Source organism: Tachyglossus aculeatus, chromosome 10 (genome assembly GCF_015852505.1).
Source record: "Tachyglossus aculeatus isolate mTacAcu1 chromosome 10, mTacAcu1.pri, whole genome shotgun sequence".
In the NCBI taxonomy this organism is placed as follows: domain Eukaryota; kingdom Metazoa; phylum Chordata; class Mammalia; order Monotremata; family Tachyglossidae; genus Tachyglossus; species Tachyglossus aculeatus.
Genome location: NC_052075.1, coordinates 52,186,149 through 52,199,170, shown reverse-complemented (window position 1 = coordinate 52,199,170; position 13,022 = coordinate 52,186,149). Strand labels below are relative to the sequence as shown.

Below are 13,022 nucleotides of genomic sequence, written 5' to 3'. Positions count from 1 at the left end.
TGATTGTTGAGTAGGGACTGTCTCTATGTGTTGCCAACTTGGACTTCCCAAGCGCTTAGTCCAGTGCTCGGCACACAGTAAGCGCTCAATAAATACGATTGATTGATTGATTGATTGTTGAGTAGGGACTGTCTCTATGTGTTGCCAACTTGGACTTCCCAAGCGCTTAGTCCAGTGCTCGGCACACAGTAAGCGCTCAATAAATACGATTGATTGATGGAGGACCCGGAGTCCCCCCCTTCCCAGGAAACATTTGAGACTTTTCTGGTTTCCTAAGAACTGTTTCCTCTTTGCCTAAGTTTGGGAAGGGGCCAGAGTGATGGGAAAACAGGCATGTAGGAGGGGTGGAGGAAAGGGAAGAAGATGTAGTCTGAGGTCCTGACCCATCCGTACTGACGAGATTCCCAAACCACCCCCTCAGATGCCAGGGAAGCAGCGTGGCTCAGTGGAAAGAGCCTGGGCTTGGGAGTCAGAGGTCGTGGGTTCTAATCCCGGCTCTGTCACTTGTCGGCTGACTTTGGGCAAGTCACTTCACTTCGCTGGGCCTCAGTTACCTCGTCTGGCAGTTGGGGATGAAGACCGTGAGCCCCACCTGATAACCCTGTATCTCTCCCAGCGCTTCGAACAGTGCTTGGCACACAGTAAGCGCTTAACAAACACCACCGTCATCATCAGAACAGTGTTTCGCACAGAGTAAGCGCGTAACAAATACCATGGAGCCCGGGCTTGGGAGTCAGAGGTCGTGGGTTCAAATCCCGCCTCTGCCACTTGCTGGCTGTGTGACCTTGGGCAAGCCATTTAACTTCTCTGTGCCTCCTGAATGAAGACTGTGTGCCCCACGTGGGACAACCTGATGACCCTGTAACAATAATAATAATAATGGCATTTGGTAAGCGCTTACTCTGTGCGAAGCACTGTTCTAAGCGCTGGGGGGGGGATACAAGGAGATCAGGTTGTCCCCCGTGGGGCTCCCAGTCTTCATCCCCATTTGACAGAGGAGGGAACTGAGGCCCAGAGAAGTGAAGTACCTTGCCCAAAGTCACCCAGCTGACAAGTGGCGGAGGCGGAATTCGAACCCATGACCTCTGACTCCCAAGCCCAGACTCTTTCAACGGAGCCACTGTGCTTCTCTTGTATCTACCCTGGTGCTTAGAACAGTGCTTGGCACATAGTAAGCGCTGAACAAATACGTGGCTCAGTGGAAAGGGCATGGGATTTGGAGTCAGAGGTCATGGGTTCAAATCCCGGCTCCGCTACTTGTCAGCTGTGTGACTTTGGGCAAGTCACTTCACTTCTCTGGGCCTCAGTTCCCTCATCTGTAAAATGGGGATTAAGAGTGTGAGCCCCACGTGGGACAACCTGATTACCTTGTATCTCCCATCCTAAAAAAACCCTCTCTTGACCCCACCTCACCTTCTAGTTATTGTCCCATATCCCTCCTACCATTCCTTTCCAAACTCCTTGAACGAGTTGTCTACACGCGCTGCCTCGAATTCCTCAACACCAACTCTCTCCTCGACCCCCTCCAGTCTGGCTTCTGTCCCCTTCATTCCACGGAAACTGCCCTCTCAAAGGTCACCAGTGACTTCCTGCTTGCCAAATCCAACGGCTCCTACTCTGTCCTAATCCTCCTCGACCTCTCAGCTGCCTTTGACACTGTGGACCACCCCCTTCTCCTCAACACGTTATCTGACCTTGGCTTCACAGACTCCGTCCTCTCCTGGTTTTCCTCTTATCTCTCCGGTCGTTCTTTCTCAGTCTCTTTTGCAGGCTCCTCCTCCCCCTCCCATCCTCTTACTGTGGGGGTTCCCCAAGGTTCAGTGCTTGGTCCCCTTCTGTTCTCAATCTACACTCACTCCCTTGGTGACCTCATTCGCTCCCACGGCTTCAACTATCATCTCTACGCTGATGACACCCAGATCTACATCTCTGCCCCTGCTCTCTCCCCCCTCCCTCCAGGCTCGCATCTCCTCCTGCCTTCAGGACATCTCCATCTGGATGTCCGCCCGCCACCTAAAGCTCAACATGTCGAAGACTGAGCTCCTTGTCTTCCCTCCCAAACCTTGTCCTCTCCCTGACTTTCCCATCTCTGTTGACGGCACTACCATCCTTCCCGTCTCACAAGCCCGCAACCTTGGTGTCATCCTCGACTCCGCTCTCTCGTTCACCCCTCACATCCAAGCCGTCACCAAAACCTGCCGGTCTCAGCTCCGCAACATTGCCAAGATCCGCCCTTTCCTCTCCATCCAAACCGCTACCCTGCTAATTCAAGCTCTCATCCTATCCCGTCTGGACTACTGCACTAGCCTTCTCTCTGATCTCCCATCCTCGTGTCTCTCTCCACTTCAATCCATACTTCATGCTGCTGCCTGGATTATCTTTGTCCAGAAACGCTCTGGACATATCACTCCCCTCCTCAAAAACCTCCAATGGCTACCGATCAATCTGCGCATCAAGCAGAAACTCCTCACCCTGGGCTTCAAGGCTGTCCATCACCTCGCCCCCTCCTACCTCACCTCCCTTCTCTCCTTCTCCAGCCCAGCCCGCACCCTCCGCTCCTCCACCGCTGATCTCCTCACCGTACCTCGCTCTCGCCTGTCCCGCCATCGACCCCCGGCCCACGTCATCCCCCGGGCCTGGAATGCCCTCCCTCTGCCCATCCGCCAAGCTAGCTCTCTTCCTCCCTTCAAGGCCCTGCTGAGAGCTCACCTCCTCCAGGAGGCCTTCCCAGACTGAGCCCCTTCTTTCCTCTCCCCCTCGTCCCCCTCTCCATCCCCCCGTCTTACCTCCTTCCCTTCCCCACAGCACCTGTATATATGTATATATGGTTGTACATATTTATTACTCTATTTATTTATTTATTTATTTATTTTACTTGTACATTTCTATCCTACTTATTTTATTTTGTTGGTATGTTTGGTTCTGTTCTCTGTCTCCCCCTTTTAGACTGTGAGCCCACTGTTGGGTAGGGACTGTCTCTATGTGATGCCAATCTGTACTTCCCAAGCGCTTAGTACAGTGCTCTGCACATAGTAAGCGCTCAATAAATACGATTGATTGATTGATTGATTGATTGATTGTATCTACCCCAGCGCTTAGAACAGTGCTTGACACATAGTAAGCGCTTAACAAATACCAACATTATTATTATTATTAAAAGGGGGAGACAGAGAACAAAACCAAACATACTAACAAAATAAAATAAATAGAATAGATATGTACAAGTAAAATAGAGTCATAAATATGTACAAACATATACACATTTATACAGGTGCTGTGGGGAAGGGAAGGAGGTAAGATGGGGGGATGGAGAGGGGGACGAGGGGGAATGTTGCCAATTTGTACTTCCCAAGCGCTTAGTACAGTGCTCTGCACATAGTAATAGCTCAATAAATACGATTGATTGATTGATTATTATTATTATGATCATCATCATCAAGGAGGCCCAGGTGCCCCACTTCTCCTCAGAGAAGGCGATCCCGCCCGAGAACTACAATTCCCAGAAGGCCCAGCGGCACGGGGAGGTCCTGCGCGCATGCGCGCGCCGGGCGGTTACCACGGCGACCCGCTGAGGTCTCCTCCCTCCCTCCCCCGCGGCCCCCGAGCTGCGCGCGCAGCGGCTTCTCCTCTCCTCCCTCCGCCTGCGGTTCTCTCCCCACCCCCAGGCTCGGCCTCACCTCAGGAGCCCGGGGAGGGAGAGAGGCCTCTCGGCCCGCCCGCGCCTGCGCAAAGGCGACCCCGATCCGGGCTACGGCCGCCCGCCGTCCTCGGAACGGGCGCCGCTTCCGGTCCCCGGGCCTGTTTGGGAGCGGGTCGGGGGCCCCTCCTCGGGCCGTTGCCATAGAGGTGGGCCGAGGGGCGGGGGAGCGAGCGGCCCCGGACGGCGGGCTCTGATTGGTGGGAGGTCCCCGCGGCGTCGACAGGGGCCGGGAAGGGGAACTGGAGGTTTCTGGGAAACGTAGTCTGCGGGGAGGGAACTAGAGGCTCCTGGGATATGTAGTCTGCTGGAGGCGCGCGCATGCGCGCATGGAGGGGTTCGGCCGAATGCGCATGCTCAGACGCCAGCGGCGCGCCCGGTGCGGGAAGGGGGTTGGCCGAATGCGCATGCTCAGAGACCAGCGGCGCCCCCTAGGCCTCGTCGAAGAGAATGGCGTGTGAGGGCGGGAGATCAATCAATCAATCAATCAATCAATCGTATTTATTGAGCGCTTACTGTGTGCAGAGCACTGGACTAAGCGCTTGGGCAGTCCAAGTTGGCAATCAATCGTATTTATTCACCTCCTCCAGGAGGCCTTCCCAGACTGAGCCCCTTCCTTCCTCTCCCCCTCGTCCCCCTCTCCATCCCCCCCATCTTACCTCCTTCCCTTCCCCACAGCACCTGCATATATGGATATATGTTTGCACATATTTATGACTCTATTTTACTTGTACATATCTATTCTATTTATTTTATTTTGTTAGTAGGTTTGGTTTTGTTCTCTGTCTCCCCCTTTTAGACTGTGAGCCCACTGTTGGGTAAGGGACTGTCTCTATATGTTGCCAATTTGTACTTCCCAAGCACTTAGTACAGTGCTCTGCACATAGTAAGCGCTCAATAAATATGATTGATTGATTGATTGATTGAGCGCTTACTGTGTGTAGAGCACTGTACTAAGCGCTTGGGAAGTCCAAGTTGGCAACATAGAGAGACGGCCCCTACCCAACAGTGGGCCCACAGTCTAGAAGGTGTCAGGTGTTTGTGGATGGTGAATTCATTCCTTCATTCAGGTGTATTTAGTGAGCGCTTACCCAGTGCACAGCACTGTATTAAGCGCTTGGAAAGTACAGTTTGTACCTGTATATATATGTATACACCTGTATATGTTCATTCATTCATATGTATATATGTTTGTACATATTTATTACTCTACTTGTACATATCTATTCTATTTATTTTATTTTGTTAGTATGTTTGGTTTTGTTCTCTGTCTCCCCCTTTTAGACTGTGAGCCCACTGTTGGGCAGGGACTGTCTCTAGATGTTGCCAATTTGTACTTCCCAAGCGCTTAGTCCAGTGCTCTGCACACAGTAAGCGCTCAATAAATACGATTGATGATGATGATACATTCAATCGTATTTATTGAGCGCTTACTGTGTGCAGAGCACTGGGCTAAGCGCTTGGGAAGTCCAAGTTGGCCACATAGAGAGACGGTCCCTACCCAACAGCGGGCTCACAGTCTAGGAGGGGGAGACAGAGAACGAAACCAAACATATTAACCAAATAAAATAAATAGAATAAATATGTACAAATAAAATAGAGTAATAAATACGCACAAACATATCAATCAATTGTATTTATTGAGCGCTCACTGTGTGCAGAGCACTGGACTAAGCGCTTGGGAAGTACAAGTTGGCAACATATAGGGACAGTCCCTACCCAACAGTGGGCTCACAGTCTAGAAGGGGGTGCAAAGCACTGTACTAAGTGCTTGGGAGAGTACAATATAACAGCATTCATTTAATCGTATTTATTGAACGCTTACTGTGTGAAGCTGTGTGTACTGTGTATATACATATATATATATATATATATATATATATATACACATATATATATAGGTGCTGTGGGGAGGGGAAGGAGGTAAGGCGGGGGGGGAAATATGTTTGTACATATTTATTACTCTATTTTACCATGAGCCTCATGTGGGACATGAATTGTGACCAAATGGACTAGCTTGTATCTACCCCAGTGTTCATTACAGTGCCTGGCACACAGCAAGCACTTAAACACCATTAAAAGACATAAAAAATAAAATAAGTGCCACTGACTTGGCACTTTCTGCGTGGACAGCACTGTACAAAGCAGTGGCAAAGAATATCAAGGTGAGAATTAGACACAGTCCTTGTCCCCTGGGGGACTCACAATCAGTGCTTGACACATAATGAATACCTAATTATTATTATACTCCCGGGTCTGCCGTAATAATACAAAAAAATCCTAGGAGTATACTGGGATAGGTACGGGATAATTAGATTGGTCACAGTCCCCGGCCCACGTAGGACTCACAATCTAAGTGGAAGGGAGAAGCAGTGTAGACTAGTGGGAAAAGCCCAGGCCTGGGCGTCAAAGCACCTAGGTTCTAATACTGGCTCCACCACCGGCCTGCTGTGTGTCCTTGGACAAGTCATTTAACTCCTCTGGGTCTCTTTCCTCATCTGTCAAATGGGGATTAAATACTTGTTCTCCCTAATCATTGTTCTATGCACCGAGCACTGTGCTAAGCGCCGGGCTAGACACAAGACAATCAGGTCCCACACGGGGCTCACGCTAAAGGTAGGAGGGACGACGGGTACCGAATCCCCATTTTGCAGTCGAGAGAACTGAGGCCCAGAGAAGTGAAGTTTTTAGACTGTGAGCCCACTGTTGGGTAGGGACTGTCTCTATGTGTTGCCAATTTGTACTTCCCAAGCGCTTAGTACAGTGCTCTGCACAGAGTAAGCGCTCAATAAATACGATTGATGTTGATGATGATGTTGAAGTGACTTGCCCCAGATCACGTGGCAGGTACGTGGCAGAGGCTGGATTAGAACCCAGGTCCTCTGGTTACGGGGCCCGCGCTCTATCCCCTAGGCTGTACTATTTTTTAAAATGGCATCCGTTAAGCGCTTACTACGTGCCCGGCCCCGTACTAAATGCTGGGGTAGATACAAGCCAATCAGGTTGGACCCAGCCCGGGCCCCATGTGGGGTGCACAGTCCTAATCCCCATTTTACGGATGAGGGAACTGAGGCGCAGAAAAGTGACTCGTCCAAGGACCCAAAGCAGACAGGCGGCAGAGTTGTCCCACGGGGGGCTCACAGTCTTGATCCCCATTTTACAGATGAGGCCCAGAGAGGTGGAGTGACTTGCCCAGAGTCGCACAGCTGACAATTGGCAGAGCCGGGACTTGAACCCGTGACCTCCGACTCCAAAGTCCGGGCTCTTTCCACTGAGCCACGCTGCTTCTGCTTCTTCTTGTACTTCCCCAGCGCTTAGTACGGTGCTCTGCACCCGGTGAGCGCTCAATAAATACGACTGAATGAATGAATAGAAACCGGATCCTCGTCTCCTCCCTCACCTCGCCTCCGTATCGCCGTCCTTCCCAGGTGGGTGAGTTGGGATTGTCCGACTAGGTGGAGCAGCAGGAGAGAGAAAAAGACGACCCCGTTCAAGGAAAACCATTGGGATTTATTGATCGGATAACCTACCGGGGGGTCGATACGCTTTTCCGTAGACGCGGTGGGGCCGACCCGCTTTCCTGGTCACCTGGGGGTTCAGGTCCGGAGCCGCCCTTCGGATCATTGGCCCCGATCACCTCCTGGACCCAAGCGAGCAGTGGAGATGTGGAGGGAAAAGTCGGTTAAGGGAATGCGGGGCCCTTCCTTTAGTGGCGGCCAACAGCCGACCCGGAGAGTCCCGTCTCCCGAGGGAATCTGGGATCGGATCCGATTCCGGGCGAAACGGATTCTCTTTATCGGCGGCGGCGGAGGGAGAGGAGGGGATGCCGCCGATGAAGCCGCCGCCGCCGGGGTCACTGCCCGCGCAGCTCGACGTAGTCCGAGCACTTACACGACTTCTTCCCTACGTGGGCTCTTTGGTGGATGCTCTTGCTGAAGCCCTTCCCGCAGCTGGGGCACTTGTAGGGCTTCTCGCCCGTGTGGACCCTCTGATGGGCGTAGAGGTTGGAGCTCTTGCTGAAGCCCTTCCCGCAGCTGGGGCACCTGTAGGGCCTCTCCCCGGTGTGGACCCGCTGGTGGACGTACAGGTCCGAGTTCTTACTGAACCCCTTTCCGCAGCTGGGGCACTTGTAGGGCTTCTCCCCGGTGTGGGTCCTCTGGTGGGTGAAGAGGTCGGAGTTCTTGCTGAAGCCCTTCCCGCAGCTGGGGCACTGGTAGGGCCTCTCCCCGGTGTGGATGCGCTTGTGGTGGTAGAGGGCCGAGTGGTGGCCGAAGCGCTTCTCGCACTCGGCGCACTGGTAGGGCTTCTCCCCCGTGTGGGTCCTCTGGTGGGAATAGAGGTTGGAGCTGCGGCTGAAGCCCTTGCCGCACAGGGGGCACTTGTAGGGCTTCTCGCCCGTGTGGACCCGCCGGTGGACCGCCAGGCAGGAGCTGCGGCTGAAGGCCTTCCCGCAGCTGGGGCACTGGTAGGGCCTCTCCCCGGTGTGGACGCGCTGGTGGAGGACCAGCTTGGACCGCTGGCCGAAGCTCTTCCCGCACTCGCCGCACTCGTGGGGGCCCAGGAGGCGGGCGCGTGGGCGGAAGGCCGCCTCGCCCTCGCCCCACGGCGCGCTCCGCCGTCCCCCGCCTCGGGGGTCGGCCCCGGGGACCGCCGGGCCCCTCCGCCTCCCCGGCGGGGCTCCGTCGCCGGACGCCTCGACCGGGGCCTGGCGGCGGGGCTGGACCTCCTGAAGCTCCCGGACTCCCCGCTCGACGGCCTCCTTAGGGAATCCGTCGCCTGCAGGGAGAGAGGGGAGAGACCGTCTCTGTCCGTCGCCCACTCGGACTTCCCAAGCGCTCGGTCCGATCGATCCATCAATCGGATTTATTGGGCGCTTACTGCGCGCGGAGCGCCGGGCCAAGCGCTTGGGAAGTCCAAGTTGGCAACATATATACGGTCCCTACCCAACGGTGGGCTCACAGTCTAAAAGGGGGAGACGGAGAACAAAACCAAACATACTGACATAATAAAATGAATAGATATGTACAAGTAAAATAGAGTAATATGTACAGACATATATACAGGTGCTGTGGGGAAGGGAAGGAGGTAAGATGGGGGGGATGGAGAGGGGGGCGAGGGGGAGAGGAAGGAAGGGGCTGAGTGTGGGAAGGCCTCCTGGAGGAGGTGAGCTCTCAGTAGGGCCTTGAAGGGAGGAAGAGAGCTAGCTTGGCGGAGGGGCAGAGGGATTGGGGGCATTCCGGGCCCGGGGGATGACGTGGGCCGGGGGTCGATGGCAGGACAGGCGAGAGCGAGGTACGGGGAGGAGATTAGCGGCGGAGGAGCGGAGGGTGCGGGCTGGGCTGGAGAAGGAGAGAAGGGAGGTGAGGTAGGAGGGGGCGAGGGGATGGACGGCCTTGATGCCCAGGGTGAGGAGTGTCTGCCAGATGCTCGTCCTGGTCCAGTGCTCTGCACCCGGGAAGCACTCGCGTGACTCAGTGGAAAGAGCCCGGGCTTGGGAGTCAGAGGTCATGGGTTCAAATCCCAGCTCCGCCAAGTGTCAGCTGTGTGACTTTGGGCATGTCACTTTCATTCATTCATATTTATTGAGCGCTTACTGTGTGCAGAGCACTGTACTAAGCACTTGGGAAGTCCAAGTTGGCAAGAGAGAGAGACGGTCCCTACCCAACAGCGGGCTCACAGGCTAGAAACTTTTCTCTGTGCCTCAGTGACCTCATCTGGAAAATGCGGATGAAGAGTGTGAGCCCCCCGTGGGGCAACCTGATCACCTTGTAACCTCCCCGGCGCTTAGAACAGTGCTTTGCACAGAGTAAGCGCTTAATAAATGCCATTATTATTATTCATAGATATGACCGAACGAACGAATGAAATGAATCTTTCAGACTGTGACTGTGAGCCCACTGGTGGGTAGGGACTGTCTCTATATGTTGCCAATTTGTACTTCCCAAGCGCTTAGTACAGTGCTCTGCACACAGTAAGCGCTCAATAAATACGATTGATGATGATGATGAATCTCAGAAATGGGGTGGGGGCAATGGTGTAGTGAAAGAGCCCAGGCCTGGGCGTCAGAAGGTCGTGGGCTCTAACCCCGGCTCTGCCATCTGTCTGCCATGTGGCCTTGGGCAAGTCACTTCACTTCTCTGGGCCTCAGTTCCCTCATCTGGAAAATGGGGATGAAGACTGCGAACCACACGGGGGGACAACCCGATCTGCCTGTATCCACCCCAATGCTTAGTACAGCGCTTGGCACATAATAAGCGCTTACATACCACAATTATCATTCCAAAAAGGATTAAGACTGGGAGCCCTGTGTGGGACGGGGACTGCGTCCAACCCGATTAGCTGGTCTCTACCGCGGCGCTTAGTGTAGTGCATAGCACATAGCAAGCCCGGCTCTGCCAGTTGTCAGCTGTGTGACTTTGGGCAAGTCACTTCACTTCTCTGTGCCTCAGTTCCCTCATCTGGAAAATGGGGATGAAGACTGTGAGCCCCCCGTGGGACAACCTGATCACCTTGTAACCTCCCCAGCGCTTAGAACAGTGCTTTGCACAGAGTAAGCGCTTAATAAATGCCATTATTATTATTCTCTGTGCCTTCAGTTACCTCATCAGTAAAATGGGGATTAAGACTGTGAGCCCCCCGTGGGACAACCTGATCACCTTGTAACCTCCCCAGCGCTTAGAACAGTGCTTTGCACATAGTAAGCACTTAATAAATGCCATTATTATTATTATTCTCTGTGCCTCAGTTACCTCATCAGTAAAATGGGGATTAAGACTGTGAGCCCCCCGTGGGACAACCTGATCACCTTGTAACCTCCCCAGCGCTTAGAACAGTGCTTTGCACAGAGTAAGCGCTTAATAAATGCCATTATTATTATTCTCTGTGCCTTCAGTTACCTCATCAGTAAAATGGGGATTAAGACTGTGAGCCCCCCGTGGGACAACCTGATCACCTTGTAACCTCCCCAGCGCTTAGAACAGTGCTTTGCACATAGTAAGCGCTTAATAAATGCCATTATTATTATTATTAACAAACACCACAGGCAGCAACAACACCACAAAAAAGTCCTCCGGCAATAGACTCCCCACCCCATCGGTCAAGTCCCTGCTCCCTTCCCTCCCGACTAGGGCCAGGGTGGCCAGAGGCCTCGCTCTTCCCGATTTCCAAGTCCTTTCTGATCTCCCGTTTCCAGAACCGACAGTAGCCGGATCCCTCTCTGACCCCCTTCCTCTTCCAGAAAAGGGGGAGCGTGGGAATCTCTCCCCCACCCACCGATCCTCCTCCAAACTCCAAGTGATGGCACCAGGTCCCAATCGGTGATTTCCTTATTCATATCTGTAATTTATTTATGTCGATGTCTGTCTCCCCCTCTAAACCGTAAGCTCACTGTGGGCAGCGAAGGTGTGTTTATTATATCATATTCTCCCAAGCACTTAGTACAGTGCTCCGCACATAGCCAGCGCTCGATGAATACGACCGATCGCTCCCTCGACGGTTTCCTGCAAAACGACCCCCTGTTGCAAAGGCGGGGAGGGAAGGGCACGGAGTTATCCTGTCCCGTCGCTACCAACTGCACCCCCGAACCGAACGTGCCATCCCAGGCGCTTAGTACGGTGCTCCGCACGCAGTAAGCGCTCAATAAATACGATCGAATGAAATCGTGCGAAAATCCACGTCCCAGGCTTGGCTGGAAGCGCCTTGCGGGCCGGGATTTGTCTATTTCCTGCGAAAATCCACGTCCCAGGCTTGCGGGCAGGGCAGGCGTGCGGGCAGGGATTTGTCTATTTCCTCTCCCAAGTGCTCACTACAAGGTTCTGCACAAAGTGAGTGCTCCATAAATATCAACGATGGATGGATTTTTTTTTTACGGTATTCGTTAAGCGCTTACAAAGTGCCAGGCACTGTACTAAGGGCTGGGCTAGACACAAGCTAATCGGGTTGGACACAGTCCCTGTCCCCCACGGGGCTCCCGGTCTTCGTCCCCGTGTTCCAGATGAGGCGACTGAGGCCCAGAGAAGTCAAGTGACTTGCCCGCGGTCACCCAGCAGACAAGTGGCGGGGCCGGCATCAGAACCCAGGTCCTTCCCGCGCTCTATCCATTAGGCCGCACCGTTTCTCCGCAGCGTAGCTGCTGAGACTGACCGCTCGGTAAATACGGGGATGAGTACGCGTGGCTCGGTCTGATCTGTGCCATTCACCGCGACGGGCCTTTGGAGCCGGAGTCCTCACCCAGAGCCCCCACGTTCCCGTAATTCTCCCGCACGATGTCCCGGTAGAGTTCCCTCTGTGCCGGATCCGGCTGCTCCCATTTCTCCCGGGAGAAACGCCCGGCCGGGTCTTCGAACATCCCCGCCACCTGGAACGAGACCGTTCTTCGCAAGGCCGGGGAAAGAAACGGCTCGGCACGGGGAAGGGGAGGAAGGCAAAGACGGGCTGCGAGGGCCGATCCCAGGAGCGGGAAGGGGAAACACCGGGAGAGCAAAGAGGGGAGGGGAAAAAAACGGGAATTAACACTGCACTGCGACCCACGTCGAACCCTAAGCTGCATCCGTGGAGCGTCGTGATGATGGAGAAGCAGCAAGGGCCAGCGGGAAGAGGCTCTGGTAGTTGGAGGCCCTGGGTTCTAATCCCTACTCCGCCCCTTGCCTATTGCGTGACCTTGGGTAGGTCATTTCACTTGTCCGTGCCCCCGTTTCCTCATCAAAATCCCGATCAATCAATCAATCAATCGTATTTATTGAGCGCTTACTGTGTGCAGAGCACTGTACTAAGTGCTTGGGAAGTCCAAGTTGGCAACATATAGAGACAGTCCCTACCCAACAGTGGGCTCACAGTCTAAAAGGGGGAGAAAGAGAACAAAACCAAACATACTAACAAAATAAAATAAATAGAATAGATAGGTACAAGTAAAATAAATAGAGTCATAAATATGTACAAACATATATACATATATACAGGTGCTGTGGGGAAGGGAAGGAAGATGAGGGGGATGGAGAGGGGGACGAGGGGGAGAGGAAGGAAGGGGCTCAGTGTGGGAAGGCCTCCGGGAGGAGGTGAGCTCTCAGTAGGACCTTGAAGGGAGGAAGAGAGCTAGCTTGGCGGATGGGCAGAGGGATTGGGGGCATTCCAGGCCCGGGGGAAATCAAATCCTGATTCAAAATCCTGAATCAAAATCCTGATTCAGATGGGGATTCAATACCTGCTCTCCCCAGTCACTTAGTCTGTGAGCCCCTTGTGGCAAAGGGACTCTGCCCCATCTGATTTATTATTTATTTTACTTGTACATATCTATCCTATTTATTTTATTTTGTTGGTATGTTTGGTT

At 53.4% G+C, this 13,022-nt stretch overlaps 1 protein-coding gene across 1 annotated transcript in view; it reads right to left on the bottom strand.

Moving 5' to 3' along the window:
* Nucleotides 1-13,022, bottom strand: part of LOC119932902 — a 65,981-nt gene that overhangs the window by 15,435 nt on the left and 37,524 nt on the right. The window contains exons 10-14 of the mRNA XM_038752028.1: nucleotides 7,554-8,204; nucleotides 7,242-7,337; nucleotides 7,098-7,148; nucleotides 3,678-3,890; nucleotides 3,459-3,490 (exon numbers count right to left, since the gene is read on the bottom strand). Coding sequence (XP_038607956.1) covers nucleotides 3,459-3,490; nucleotides 3,678-3,890; nucleotides 7,098-7,148; nucleotides 7,242-7,337; nucleotides 7,554-8,204 — 1,043 coding nt within the window. The remainder of the gene's footprint in view (nucleotides 1-3,458; nucleotides 3,491-3,677; nucleotides 3,891-7,097; nucleotides 7,149-7,241; nucleotides 7,338-7,553; nucleotides 8,205-13,022) is intronic.